This window comes from Triturus cristatus, chromosome 1_2, assembly GCF_964204655.1.
Source record: "Triturus cristatus chromosome 1_2, aTriCri1.1, whole genome shotgun sequence".
NCBI lineage: Eukaryota > Metazoa > Chordata > Amphibia > Caudata > Salamandridae > Triturus > Triturus cristatus.
The window spans coordinates 450,423,044-450,438,157 of NC_140580.1; the positions used below are offsets into that span (position 1 = coordinate 450,423,044).

Below are 15,114 nucleotides of genomic sequence, written 5' to 3' on the forward strand. Positions count from 1 at the left end.
GAGTTGGTTATTCTTCAGTGGGAAGTGGCTCCTACTGCTACCCTTTTACCAACAAAATATTTTTCGCTCTCCTTGTTGGGCTGGAGAGCATCACCTATGGCTTGACCAGAAGCCCCCCTTTGAGTGCTTTGTGAGTAACAAGGGAGTCAGGTGGGACATGAACACTGATGTAGGTCAGGTCATTGGGAAAGGCTTGATTTTTTCCCCCTCAACCTGTAGTGTTACAACAGCGGCCTTGAGACTCTTTATAGAGGCTGATGTTAGCATGAACTTTAACATAGAGAGGAGCTGTGCAGTTCACTGAGACTTTGACAAGGCTTCAATGAGAGAACAGTCTTGGTCATGGAGTTTATGCACGTTCATTTTGAGAAAAGTGGCTGGCCACTGAATAACTGTGGTAGTCCATGGTGTCGTCCAGGGGAGATGCCCTTACAGGATAATGATCCAGATCTGGATTCCCCTGGGATATGGACGTCAGGCTTCCCACAGGTTCTGTGGGCCTTGGGTAAAATAGTGCCTTATAAGGACCATCGGGCTGAAAGGTCTGCCTTCGGCATAGGAGGAGTGGAGAGGCAATGAAGACTGACACAGTAGGTGGTGATGACAGCAAGAGGTGGAAGAAGAGGAGGAGGAAAGTAGAGGGCTGGTGCCCCGGTCCTTGTCTTTCGTAGCCTTGAGAGCTGGAGGGGTCTCCAAAGCCAACTGTTCATCCAAAGTTAGTTTACTCTTCGGAGGCAAAGTCTCCCGCTGGTGTTGGAGGGAACTTTGAGATTTACCCCGTTTGGGGGATGCATGAAAATCAATTTTTGCCTCGCATCCAACTCCTCCAGCAAGCTCTGTAGGAAAGGTTGTTCAGAGTCATCTGAACCAGCAGTCGATGGAATCTTAGGTACCGAATGGGTCTTAAGCTTCGAAGGTTCAAGGTTTGTGGAAGATCTAGGGACTCAATGAGGGTCAATGCTCAGGAAGGAATCGGTGTCTGCTCCAAATCCTTGGTCAGTGCCAACTGGAGCCCAAAAGTGGAGGAGGGCAAAAGGTGTGGTTGTTAGCGGGCTTGATGCCAGACTTCATAGGGCGTGGTGCTTGCCTCTGCATGAGGCATCGTCAGAGGCTTGGTGTGCGTCGGTTAAGCATAAAAAAAAAAAAAAAAAAAAAAAAAAAACAAACAGGTTACTTTAGATGCCGAATGGATTGGTCAGCAACCTATTTAAAAAAACTAGCATTTTGTAATAAACATTGCGAAGCATTGGTGTACACTAAAATAAGAGGTCATAAAATCGACAACTCCTTTATTTCGCTTGCTGTTATGGTAAGGGCAAGTAGACTGGGTGGTTGGTGGCTTTAAACAACAAGAATTGGCAAAGGCAACAGGTCTCACATATTGAAGAGCTATTGGCTTTGACAATGTGTTTTTGCCAAGTTGTCCACCAGTGTGGCTGCCGTTCAGCATGGCTAAAAGTTAGTGGCGTGGATAGTCCTAGAGTGGAGGGTCTGAATTTGTTGGAGTAGAGCAAGGTTCTCCTGGGAGGGCCGAATTCATCTAATAATTTTAAGATAACTACATTGATCTAAATAGGGGTATGCTAAAAATCTGGCATGGTTCCAGCCCTCCAGGATCGATTTTGGAGAACCCTGGAGTAATGTGTTGCGGAGTGGTGGGGTAGTGTTGCAGAGTTAAGTAGAGGGAAGTAGAGTTCAGAGTTGTGGAGGGGCATAGAGTGGAGTGAGTTGGAGTGGAATGAGGTAGTGAGGTGGAATGGATTGGAATAGGGTAGAGTGGGTTGGATTAGAATGGTTTGGAGTGAATTGGATTGGCGCAAGGTGAATTGCAGTGGAGTAGATTGGATTGCAGTGGGTGGATTGGACTAAGGTTGATTTTACTGGGGCGAACTGGATTAGGGGTGGATTGAGGTAGGGTGGACTGGGGTGAGCTGTTTTGGATTAGAGCGGGGCAGATTGTTTGGGATTAAAGTGATGCAGATGGTTTGGGATTGTATTGGGGCGAAAGGGAGTGGGGCGAGTGGGGAGGATTGTAGTGTGGTGGAGTGGGTTGGGGAGAGTGGTTTGGATTGAGTGGGACAGATTGGTGTAGGTGGATTGGAGCGGGGCAGACTGAGGTGTACTGCATGATTACGTGTTAAAGCATCATTTCAGAAACTACACATGAAGAAACCCTGTCGCTTTGCAATAAGAATCTTCAACTTTTGAGAACAGCACCAACAAGGGAAAAAAAAAAATAAACACACAAGTGCCAAGTGAGCAAAGAAGGTTTGGCAAAATAATCTTTGCAATTCTGTATGTCCTGCTGGACACATTTTTGCCAGTCACATTCCTTTTGTTTGTAGAGAACTAAAAAGTTAAATAGAACAAAGTAGTACCACAAACATGTTGGGAGCAGCGGACGGGTACTGATCAAGTTGAATCAAGCAGTGCTTAGTCCCAGATCCACAGAGGAACAAAACTATTAGGCCTGCCTTGACGAATTACGAGGCTGTAAAGAAGAGTGCCATGCAAGCCAACAAATGGTAAGTAAAGGGCGTATTGTGTATGGGCGCATATCTAAACCTCAATAAAATTAAAAAGATTCGGATTTAAAAAATAGTCATACAAGACCCAGAATTGGGATGCAACCTAGTCTGCTTTTGCAACAAAGCCTACTGCAAGAACGGCACATGAAGCACATAATTCTGGTCATACATAGCAAACTGCACTGGAGTGACCTCCAGTAAGGAGAAATCGGATGAACAAAAACAGACATACCTTAGTTAAAAGACTATTAAGTTCATGAGGGTGCAATTTTACAACTTCCCCCAATTGTTGTGCAGCTGCTTTCCTAGTCACTGGCGTAGTGCCGGTATCCAGCAAGATAAAAAGACGATCAAGCCTGAAAGACAAAGTAAAGGTACAATTATATATACACACACAACTTACATATAGGCACAAAGTAGCTCTGAAAGGAAAAAAAGTATGAAGACGTTTATACGGCTTTAGTTGGGGAAGGAATATTGCATCCAAAAAAGAAAGAAGGCAGTTCTTATGGAACAAACATATATGCTTAGGTATTGACAAATCTTGCAAGCCATGGACATTTTAAGAAAGTAACCGAAAGTGACAGTAGGTGCAATATACCCCAAAAACCATATCAAATGCAAAGTAAAAGGGTTTTTTTCCCCCACCTTTAATTATAATTTCCTCTGCCAAATTTGGATGTGGTCACTTCACAGCAATCCTGGTTTATCAACTAAGCAGCATATTTGAAGGCCAAACAATGGCCGAGAATGAAAAAAATCTTTGAAACTGTGGAAGTTTAAATTCTATTAAGGACATCCAGGTGAGGATTATGCACATCTTTCTCATTTATTCTTTTGCCAGCAGCATCTTATAACCAAGCAAGAACACACTACATTTCCCAAAAACACAGGAGAAGTAGACATCCAGTCCAGCCAATCCCAGGTCTGTTATCCCTTGATGAGGTGTATGTATTTGCAGTTCCTAATCTTCAGTGCTATCCATGTCCTGGTCATTTAAGAATGAAAAGAACTACAGTCACTAGTATGAAAAAACAAAAAGTTCATATGAAGTAAAATCGTTCACCTAATTAATCAGAATTCCATTTAGAATTACACTTCAAAGAAATGTAACTATATAAGAAGGAAATTAGGGATTTTTGTATCATTTCTTTATAATAAGGATCATTTATTGGGGAACGTAAACTGAATATGTACTATTCTGTGAAGTGGGATAATCTTTGCTTCTGTGTCTTTAATACAATTGAAGTTTTCCTTTACAGTATCTAGGAAATTTTGTATTCCATGTTAGGACCAGAGGCTAGGATTATGCAAGTTTAAAGCTTGCTTATCACCAGGGAGGCTAGACCCAGAATCTGTATGAAGTTAAACCTCTTGAATGTGCGATCAGGGGACCAGTCAACTGCATTCTTAATGTCCTCAAGCCTGTTGCCAAAAGAAAAGGCTTGGACAACAAGGTCCCTCTCGCTGAATGTGCACCAAACAGATTGACAGCAATACTGCCTCTAGACTAATCCAGCGAACCACCTTGCAAAAGTAGGAGGAGAACGCTTTGAAAGGTTTCCTAAGAGAAAAGTTAGGAGTTGATGTTCTCCACGTCTGATCTCATTCATCACACTTTCATATGGTTTCAGGCATTAGACCCAGTATTACTAAGGATTGTCCTTAAATGCTGGATAATAGATTACTAGTTTATGGGTTTTGGTATTTGTTCCTATTAAAAAGGTAACTGTGCAAGGTAAATATTCTGCCAAATATTTCCAACACTAACGTCCGACACTCCTGTACAGGATAACAAGCATAGTAACATTGCCACGGAGTCCTCAACTACTTCGGAATGTATTCGGAGATCAGGAGGAAAGTAAATTAAATACCCTATTTACATCCCACAATCTATAATCGCTTTGTTGTGAGGAGGGGGGGGGGGGGGGGGCAGAGTCTACTCCCTCTGAAAACGTTTGACTAATGAATGTTCACGCAACCAGGAAGGTCCTTTTAAGGGTGAGGAGGAGCAATGGACAACCGAATTGGTTCAACAAGGGGTACACGTTAGAAACATGAGAGTCAGAATTAAGTCTCATTGGCATCACAAATGGCTTATGTGGAAACCTTTTAGAAAATGCATCACAACCGGTGATTTGAATAATGACAGTTAATCCAACAGTAGTGCAGCATCCGTAACCACCTCTAACTCTTCGTGCCTTCATGCGGCTACCACTGCAGAGCTTATGCAGTCTCCTGTGACTGGAGTATAATCTCACAGGTTCCCTTGATGCTTGGCCCACCGAGACTTCGGGTCCCATTGCGAAGCTTGCATGTGCCACCAAGCAAGGTTGGTGAGCGGGACACAAAAGGCTCAGCTCCATCACTGAGACCAAGTACAGAGGCTAAAATATCAGGATCATAGCCTGAATTTTCTGGACTCGATCTGGAGGAAAAGCTTGAAGGTGCACCGTATCCAGAATGGCTCCCATGACGGAGAGCCTCTGTTAAGGAGCAAGGTGTTACTCTGCAGGATGGCTAAGAACCCCCAAAGGTGTAAGGAGGATCGGAATTACCTGGAGGAGGTCTGCGACTAGCTGCACACCTACCTTCTACTGCCAGTCGCTGAGGTAGGGGGAAGACTGGTACCAGCTGACTATCGAAGATGGGCAGGGCCACCAGCATCACTTTTGTGAATACCAGAAAGGCACTTGTGAGGTCAAAAGAGAACACAGCAAACTAAGTGCTTGGGCCCACCATGAAACGCAGATAGAATCTGTGGGCCTATGGGGCAGGCATGTGAAAAACATCCTGCAGGCCCAACACCATCCAGTCTCCGTTATCCAGGGCAGAGAGAACCTGGGGAAGTGAGTATTATGAATTTGTCTTTACAAAGAAAAGCATTGAGAGGGCGAAGATCCAGGATAAGATGGAGGCCTCAATTCTTTAACACAAGGAAGTAACCGGAATAGCACCCAGTTAGAGGCAAGTTCCCTCTCTAGGGCTCCTTTGGCAAAAAGAGCCTGCACTTGCTGGCATAAAACAGACATCTGGTACTCTGAGAAGCGGCCTGGAGTAGGAGGCAGATGCACTGGGTAAAAATGGAAAGGTAGGGCGTAGCTCGGCGGGACAATCTGCAGGACACGTTTGTCAGATGGGATTTGTTGCCATCCCTGCAGAAGTGGCTGAGATTTCCCATTCTGAGTTGCTGTGGGACGGTGAGGGCCCATTAAAGAGGCTTGGAGGTTGTGCTGGAGGGATGAAAAATTGAGATGAACGCTGCCCTTGGTGGCCAGGTCACCTTTAGGATCCACAGCTCAACCTGAAAAAGGGTGGGAGACCTATTGTTCAGGCAGAGGAGCCTGATGAAGACGACACCCAAAGTCCCTGGCATATCCCCAAAAAAGAATACATTGTTTGAGGGTTTGTGGGAGGGGGAACTGCCTGCCTGGAGCTGAAAGGCCCAAGAAGCAGGCCATGGCCCTGCTCTAAAAGTGCTCTAGGGCCGAATCAGCCTTTTGACCAAACAGGTGAGAGCCTGGTATGTCTGTCAAAGGCACCTTGACATCTCCTAAGAAGCCACTGAACTTCATCAAAGCATGGCGTTGAACAACCATGCTGGCTCCTATAACCAAACCAATACCAAGCCTAGTAAGGAAACTGTACTCATGGACCTCACCACTGATAACAAATCCTAGTACAGGGAGGTAAAAGCAGACCGGAATTTTCCCTACTTGAATTGTGCTTCCTCCTGGAGGAACGAAGAGTTGTCCTTTTTCATCATCATTGCCTGAGCATGTCAGACGGTTGATTAGTGCTGGGAGGGCAAAAGCAGACCAGGGGAAGAGGTCCATGATGGGTATAAGATGGTGAATTGTATGGTGCTACAGAGAACCTGTGGTTCCATGAGGGATAAAAGAGGGGTTGTACAGCGCCCTTTATTCTACACAGCCGAATCTGGTCTATTCCCCAAAGCCAGAGGCTGTGAGCAATGAAAAATGGACACCTGGTAGTGAGAAAGTGCCATCTTTCTTGCATGGTATGCCCCCGCTTTTTGCGGAATTGCTGAATGTACTTTGACTGAGTGTGCCCTGGACTCCTGCCAATCAGGTGCCCAGGGCCCATGTTCCTTCCCTAAAACCTAAAACCAAATTGGCAAACCCTGGCCACATGTCAGCCCCTGGTAAATGGTACCCTAGGTACCCAGGGCCTTGTGACCAGGGAATGTCTAAGGGCTGCAGCACTTATTGTGCCACCCTTGCAGGCTGAGTGTCTGGGTACAAGACAAAACAAAATTGACATGGCACACATTCCTGTGTGGCATGCCCACAACCTACACTGCCCTGGCATGCATCAGCCACACCTCTAGCTGGGTGCCCTATGCCAGTGGTGTGGGCACCAGAGCATGAGCCCTGTGCACCTACAGTACCCAGGTCCATTCCTGGGCACTGTAAGTGCAGTGCTGCCATTTAAGAGTATATGGTGCTGGGAGCTCGTCAAACACGAACTCCACAGCACCATAATGGCAACACTGAAGACTGAGAAGTTTGATATCAAACTTCTCAGGACATTAAACCCGCACTGATGCCAGTGTGGGATTTAATGTACAAAGCACTACAGAGGGCACCTAACCTACAATCCACGTCTTGTCTGAGAGGCTGCCTAGGCTGCCACACAGCAGACATGTTGCTGGACCCCTGGGTGGAGAGCCCCCGCTCTCCTGGGACTGCAACAATGCACATCCTGGGCGAGGTGCTAGGTCTCCTACCCCAGGATGGGCAGGTGGAAGCTTCAAAGGCATGCCGCCTTTGTGAGCTTCTCCAGGCCACTTGCTGTACTCAGCAACTGGCCCCCACCAGTTCTGACCCCCACTCTGTCGGGAAGACTGGCCGGAAACTCCAATTAAGGACAGGGGATGTGCCAGCCCTGCCAACCCCACCCCTCAGGTGGGGGGAGGCGAGGTGAAGCACATCTCCGGGCCCTCGCCATCTTGAAGATGAGGAGCCCTACCCAATCAGTACTAGGCCACTGCCCCCCTCCCACAGGAGAGTGGCTGGATAGGGGGTGTACCCACCCCAGGACAGGGACCCAGTGGTCCCTGCTCTTTACCTACCTGTAACACCTAAAATTTAGTATTTAGGGGCACCCTGAACCTTCCTTCCTTTGATTCCAGATTCTAAAACAGCAAAGAAGAAAGACCTGCCGAGCAGCTGCTAAGAAGAGGAAGACACCAACTGCTTTGGCCCCAACCCTACCAGCCTGTCGACCCTCGAACCTGCTCCTGCTAAAACCCGGCACCTCCTGTGGCCAGCAACCTCACAAACCCCGGAGGACCTGGCTACCTTGTGACTGAGCATCTGGAACTCCCATGAGCAGTGGCTCTGCTCAAAGCAATTATCTAACCCCTGGCATCAGCCCGGAACCACGAACCCTGCACACTCTGCACCCACCAAGCCTGGCCTGTTCTGGAGTGGACAAAGACCCAGAGGACGTCCCCCCGGCGACCGTGACCCCGAATCCGGCACCCAAGGACGCCTGCAGCCTCAGAACCAGGGACCCCCCAACCGCGATCAACAGAGGGTAAGATTTTCTGACACCAAAAGGCACCCCTGCACCCAACGTCCTGCGGCCCCCTGTGCCCGACTCCTGGGTACCTACCTATCCTCCAACTACCCAACTTACCTCTCAAAGTGGTAGTGGCACCTGAAGAATCTTCGTCCCTGAGCTTGCAGCCTTTGTTTGTCCTTGAGCTTTTCCACAGCAATCCATTGAGCGCCCGAAGGGTCAAAAGCACCCTGCACCCAGCCGCCCGAGTGGCCCTTGCAGCTTAACTTCTACTCCTACCTACTTCACCATTTGCCCTGAGCAAGTGACCAGGAGCCCAGCTCCCACAGCCGCGTGGCCTGCTAGTCAACAGCCACCAACCAAGGGCCCCCTGCCTCCCATAGGATAACATTGGGCCTAACTCACTCTGCACCCGGCCGCCCCAGTGCCGCTGAGGGTGTAACAACTGTACTTACCTGACCCTGGGAGACCCCCGAGTCTATGCCCAGGACCTTAACTCTGCCAGTCGAGTACTTACCCAAAAGCCGATAACTCACTTTTCTTCCATAGGGTAACATTGACTGGCTTCTTCTGAAATTTCTTCTAAGTGTGGAGTTTCTAAACTTTAAAATATTCACCTAAAATCAACTGAGTAACGAAAACGGAAATACTCACCTGCTATTATGAGAGATCCCAGTGCTGGATCTTGGTGCCCAGCACGGACCCTGAAAAGTACTTACGACCGTACTTACCACTATCTCAATTTTCTCCCATAGGAAACCATTGACTGTTTTTCTGTGAAAATTCTTCTAAGTGTTGATTTTTGCAAACTACAAATATTCTTTAAAAATCGTACCAACTGTGAAAGCGTAATTACTTACCTGTTTTAGATAGATGCCCCAGTACTGAGCCTAGGAGCCAAACACTGGATTACAAAAGTAACGACAACATACTTTACCCGTAACTTGAATTTTCCTCCATAGGAAACCATTGACTGTTTTTCTGTGAAATTACTTCTGTCGATTTTGCAAACTTATAAATATTCCTTAAAAATCGCCTGTGCAACTTAAACAGTTTCTCAACTGCTTACAGGTGGTACACTAGTGCTGGATCTAGGATCCAACACTGACCTATAAAAAGTAACCATAACCCCACTTACCTGCTAAGTGAATTTCCTTCCATAGGATAACATTGGTAATTTGATTAGAAAAAGTTTCTAAGTGTCAACTTTTCAAATAGCAAAATATTGCTTAAAAATCCCAACAGTAACTAAAACAAATGTACTCACTTGTTTCCAAGAACTGTCCCAGGACTGAATCTAGGATCCAGTCCTGGAGTTAGAAAAGAAATTCAATTGCACACAACTAAAAATTGCCATTGAGCTCAATGTATTATTGTGTTTGAAATTGTGTTGCCTATTGCAACAAACTATTACCTGCAAGTCAATTGCCTATTGCAAAGTATTTAACTAAAGCATCTCATTCTGAGAAAGTATATTTTGATACCCATTGTTGGTTCTAAAATAAAAACAACCATATATTTTTTATACAACCCATTGGCGTAGATTTCAGTTCTGGAGTGTGTGAGACCATTTGCTGACTGAGTGTGTACAACAAATGCTTTACACTGTCCTCTGATACTGCCTTACTGCTCGACCAAGCTACCACTTTAGAGAGTAAGGTTATATCCAACTTTTACCTCTGCCAAACCTCTGGGGAATGTGGACTCTGTACACACTGTACCTATTTGGGAACAGTATATACAGAGACACTTTCTCACATTCTTTTCCTGTGCACCAAGAAGCAGATGAGATTAGCGAGGTGTGCCCATCAACCAGATGTGCAAACGTGTTTGGACCCGACAACTGACACGACTGAGTGACGAAGAACAAACAGCACTACAGCTGGCGTCCATTTAGACCTTCTAGAGCAGCGGTACTCAAAGTACGGCCCGCGGGCCAGTTGCGGCCCGCCAGCCCTTTCCATGCGGCCCTCGTTGGCAATCAACTGCAATTCCGCCTGTTGTTATTCCTCGGGGGCCGCATTCACTGGGTAAAGAAGCATCCGCAAAACCAGTGCCTCGCAAGCAGAGGCGCAACTAGAGCTAAATTTCGGCGGCGGGGGGAGGGGGGGGGCTTGAATCTTTAAGCAATAGGCAGAGTGGAGCTGATTTCGGGAGAGGGGGGGGGGCCTGAATCTTTAAGCAATAGGCAGAGTGGCGCTGCAGGGCCTCTTAGAAGGGGTGAAACAGCGAGGCCTCATTAACATGCAAATGGTCTTTTAAAGACCTGTGAAGTGCTCGGGTGCGGCTGTGTGTGCGCAGCGAGGCTGTCTCATCCCGGCTGCCACACGCGACGGGGGTGGGGGGGGGGGGGCTGAAGCCCTTTGAGTCCAATGGGTGTTGCGCGCCTGATGGCCTGTGTTACCCAAGCAACCTCTCGCAGATCCTCTGCCCTTAAAACTCGATGGGAGATAAGACGAGTGAACAGCAACGCAAGGACCTGCTTTTTCAGCAGTCTCTCCTCTGCGGGCCGCACACCACCGTAGGCATCTCTTATGCCTCTCACCAGGGCCCACGAGCCTCGATTTGCTCCTACCCCTCTGTGGCGAACAGGCTAGCATCGCTGGTGCTGCCCTACCTGCGGCCTCACAATGCGGCCTCCCCAAACCCACCCAAGCCCGGGAAGCTGTCTCATCCCGAGCTGCCACACAGAGAGAGGGAGGGAGACAGCGAGAGGGAGGGAGACAGCGAGAGGGAGGGAGACAGCGAGAGGGAGGGAGACAGCGAGAGGGAGGGAGACAGCGAGAGAGAGAGACCGAGAGGGAGGGAGACAGAGGGAGGGAGACAGAGGGAGGGAGAGAGAGGGGGAGGGACACAGAGGGACACAGAGGGAGACAGGGTGACAGAAAGAGGGAGAGAGAGAGGGAGACAGGGAGAGAGAGAGGGAAACAGGGAGAGAGAGAGGGAAACAGGGAGAGAGAGAGGGAAACAGGGAGAGAGAGAGGGAAACAGGGAGAGAGAGAGGGAGACAAAGGGAGGGAGATGGAGGGAGACAAAGGGAGGGAGATGGAGGGAGACAAAGGGAGGGAGACGGAGGGAGGGGGAGACAGAGAGAGGGACAGAGAGTGAGGGAGTGAGACAGGGAGGGAGGGAGACAGAGAGGGAGGGAGACAAAGGGACACAGACAGAGGGAGACAGAGAGAGAGAGGGAGACCGGGAGAGAGAGAGAGTGAGACCGGGAGAGAGAGAGTCCCTGTTTGGCAGTATGTCGTATGACCAAATGGGCTGCTCTATATGAGACAGTACGTTGCGTACGATATACTGCCAAACAAGGACTCGGGGAACTTTCATTCGCATACTACTGACTGTGTGAGCCTCTGAGGAAGAGAGTCATCGAAACGCGTCGGGCTCAGTCAGGTGTGAATAATTACAGGCAAGCGCGACGAACCATACCTAATAAAAGCTTGTGGGGAAAAGCAGCTTGTGTTCAAGTGCGGTTCTTCTGATGGACAAATCCCCAATGAACTGTATACATATGTGTGTGTGTGTATGCTGGGTCTGGTGGCTCAGTGGACGAATGCGTCCGCTGCAGGGGTCTGTGTTCAACCTCATGGTCAGTTTTTTTTAGTTGCTCTAGCCCCGCCCCCTCCATCACTGACCCCGCCCCCACAGGTGCGGCCCTCGGCCACAAACCACACTGTAAATTTGGCCCCCGAGAGAAAGTTTGTGAGTACCCCTGTTCTAGAGCATGGACACAACGCGCCTGGCTATGGACAGTCCCCGACACTCCACATTACACATCAGTTTTGCGAACATGAGCGACTGGAACAACTCAATGGCATGTCACCAAGTTAACAGTTCATTTGCCTTGGGTGATACGTATTCAAAATATGTGTGGTCATGGCGGATGAAGCGCCAGTTACTCAAAATAATTGTATACATCAGTTCCAGTTGAGATTTTCAGTTCAAATCTTTTTCCCCCCTTTTCTTTTCCGTTTTTTATCAGACAGAACGTCAATTCACCACATAATGGATTTGCAATACAGCGATGATAAATCTGTAAAATGCCATGAATGCATTGTAACATAAAATGACGATTATGCTAATGGCGATGTATAATATGCATACTGGCTTTTATGTACTGTTAAAAATGAATAATAAAAACAAATACACAAAAAAAAAAAAAGTTGTGCAAACAGGTTTTTTTTTTAGTACTATCAAGAGCACTCCTTGTCTGGTTTACTAACTGTTATATCCTGAGTATTACATTTAATTGTAATTAGCCTAGGTCTTCCTAGCTGCTCAGCCAGAGTGAGAGATGGTAGCGGAATGTTGGTGTGACTGTGATGAATGGAATGCCTGGGTGCCTGTGTGGATGAGTGGTGACAGTTGGAGATGGGCTGAGCAGCTAGGCAGGCTGCTCCTGGTGGGGCTGGTGTAGGAGCTGGTACATGACTGAACTAAGTCTGTTACTGTTTGGAACTGGAACCAATAAAGAAGACTTAGAAACTTACAACATGGCTACCAGTGTCTTCATGTACAGAGCACAACATAATTTTGGCGACGAGCGGACCTGGATCCAAGTGTGCTTAAGGACTGAACAGTAACCCAGAGACTACAAAGAAACAAAAGTGGCTACCAGTGTCTTCATGTACAGAGCACAACACTAACCCTCTTCCTCTAGTCTCTGCAAGCTCAAGGCAGACACAGCATCAGCAGATTACCTGCCATTTACTGCTGCATGGCTACTCTGATGCCCACCCTTGCCCCAAAAGCTCTAGTTTTCTCCATCGCAGAAGAAGCTACCAGTATTTTTTTACCCAAGAAGCAGTATACCCAAGTACTCACAGGGTGACAACGGTAGCAACTGGTAAAAACGTATGAACAGCGCACTGCAGTCTCAACCAGGGTCAATTCTTATTGCAAGGTATAAACTAATGGTCCAATTGGCTGAGGATTCGGTATCACATACCGAACACCTAAGCAGAATGTACTTTATGCTCATATCGGATGTTAAAAATATTGATTCCGGATGCCCATCAGCAAGTCATACTAACCGAAGCGATTATTCTTGAGTTCTCCACTGGTGTAGCCAAAGCTAGGTGAGATTTTGTGGATAACTAGCAAGATTTGCCTAGATTGAGTGGAGGTCCTTCCTTAACTGAGCCTTCGTTAGAAGGATTTGTAGTGCTTTTATTTATTATTAAATTGGCCCCTGAACTTTAAAAAGGTTACCTCTGCAATTTTCTCTGAAGACTGCAGTTGCTAGAAATATGCTGAAGTTAAAAAAAGAAAAACTACCTTTACAAGCAAAACTTCCTGAAACTAAATACACAATATCCTTCCCTTTTAAAGGCAACACAACATGAGCAGTGAAAGTCAAGTAGTCGTTATTTGAAAATACAGCAGAAGCCTACAGAACCCATTTTGTTAAGCCCGGTTACTCAACTACAAACTAGATATGAATGTTAATCCTGTCGGTTGGTCGTTTCTAGCAATGGGAATCAAACAAACTAGCTATGGCCAGGTTGAGCGGTGTTTTGAGAAAACGTTTATTTATAGAAACACTGGGTTTCATTTTTAGGTCTCGCGCCTAGCGGTGCACTGCGCACCAGTGCTCACGCAGCGAGAGACATTTAGTAGGTGAAAAACAGGGAATCAAAGCTGACCTAGGAATCGCACACGCTCGTGCGATTCCTTTTGTGCTACGCGATTGGCCTTTGCGTGCGTCTTTTTATAAGATACTGCACGCAATTGGCCAAAAGCAGGCGCATTGCTCCGCCCATGGCCTATTGGGGTATATTACGCGCTTGGTGCGCGTAATAGACACCAATAGGCCATGGCTCGCAGTGGCGCGTGCACCACTTGTGTTTTGTGACGGTTAAGCAGACAATCACAGTAATTTGTGATGAATAAAAACGCATCTGCATTCACTATTGGGAATGGAGTGGGTGGAGGGGAGCGGAGGGGTTTATTTATGAAAAGGCAGTGGTCGTCCCAGAACGTCGAAGCATTGTGTGGCTTGCGGTCGTTTTGAAAAGCTTTGCTTATTTTTTTTGCCCGGAGTTCGGAACTTTGACCTCAAGAGTAGAAATCCTAGCGCTCTGAAAATGTGAAAGAATCGCTCCCCTCTTGAAATGCTTGGTTGAACCCTGGGCCAGGAAGCTTTGCTGGGTTGAACCCTGGGCCGGGAAGCTTTGCTGGGGAGGTTTCCAAGCAGAGTGAAAGGCTCACCTACCAATGAAGGATGGCATTGGAAATGGTACTTTTCAATATATGGACATATTTTTATTTTTAGGTTAAGCCTTCCAAAGTGTAAGAGTCACGTTTTCTATTGAATTTAATGTTTTTTTTTGTCTCTCGGCAGCTACACAGTTTATCCTTACTAATGTGTGACAAAACATCCTCTCCGGCGTGGTGGCACTTCCTTGTGGGAATGTCAGTGGCAGGTGCAGAAGGCTCAAATGCCTCAAGGTAGCGAATATAGATTTCTAAACTCTAGGATTTTTGTCCAGCTTTTAAAAAAAAAAAAAAAAAAACAGGTTACTGTTGAAAACAAACTGCATCCACAATAAACTTTTCCAAAACGCTACTGGATTTTTCTTCTCTGCAGTTCATTAGCTGTCCAAAAGATGATATGCTAACCACTCTTACCAGTCGAAACCATTTACAGCTGGTCAACTGGTATTTCTTTGACCGCAATATTTATTGGTGCACGGAGATGTGTTACCACAGACTTGGTGGCCTACAATGGAACAAGGGTTAACTGTATGTAGCACCCCCGGCAGAGGGTTCCATCTTTGTGCCAAGGGACGAGTAAACTGGAGGGTGGTGTGACTTTCAGATGCAAAGCTAGTTTCATGCATTTGCGTGCACTTTGGTCCGAAGAAGGCTTTACATTTATTTTGTTGCATTTCTGCAAGCTTGAGGGCCTCTGTGCCATTGCTGAATAGCATCGAAAGTTACAATTTACTTCCCGTAGCGGTCAACGGGCCTCATATCATGATGGTAACTTTGCAGTCCGTCTTCACTGTTCAGCCAGTGGTAAGCATATTGACAT

At 47.0% G+C, this 15,114-nt stretch overlaps 1 protein-coding gene across 2 annotated transcripts in view; it reads right to left on the reverse strand.

Moving 5' to 3' along the window:
- The window catches only part of BTAF1 (B-TFIID TATA-box binding protein associated factor 1), an 852,875-nt gene that overhangs the window by 760,793 nt on the left and 76,968 nt on the right, over positions 1 to 15,114 (reverse strand). For both annotated transcript variants that reach the window (XM_085606166.1, XM_085606165.1), the window contains exon 2: positions 2,761 to 2,884. In XM_085606166.1, the coding sequence (XP_085462292.1) occupies positions 2,761 to 2,884 (124 nt within the window). The remainder of the gene's footprint in view (positions 1 to 2,760; positions 2,885 to 15,114) is intronic.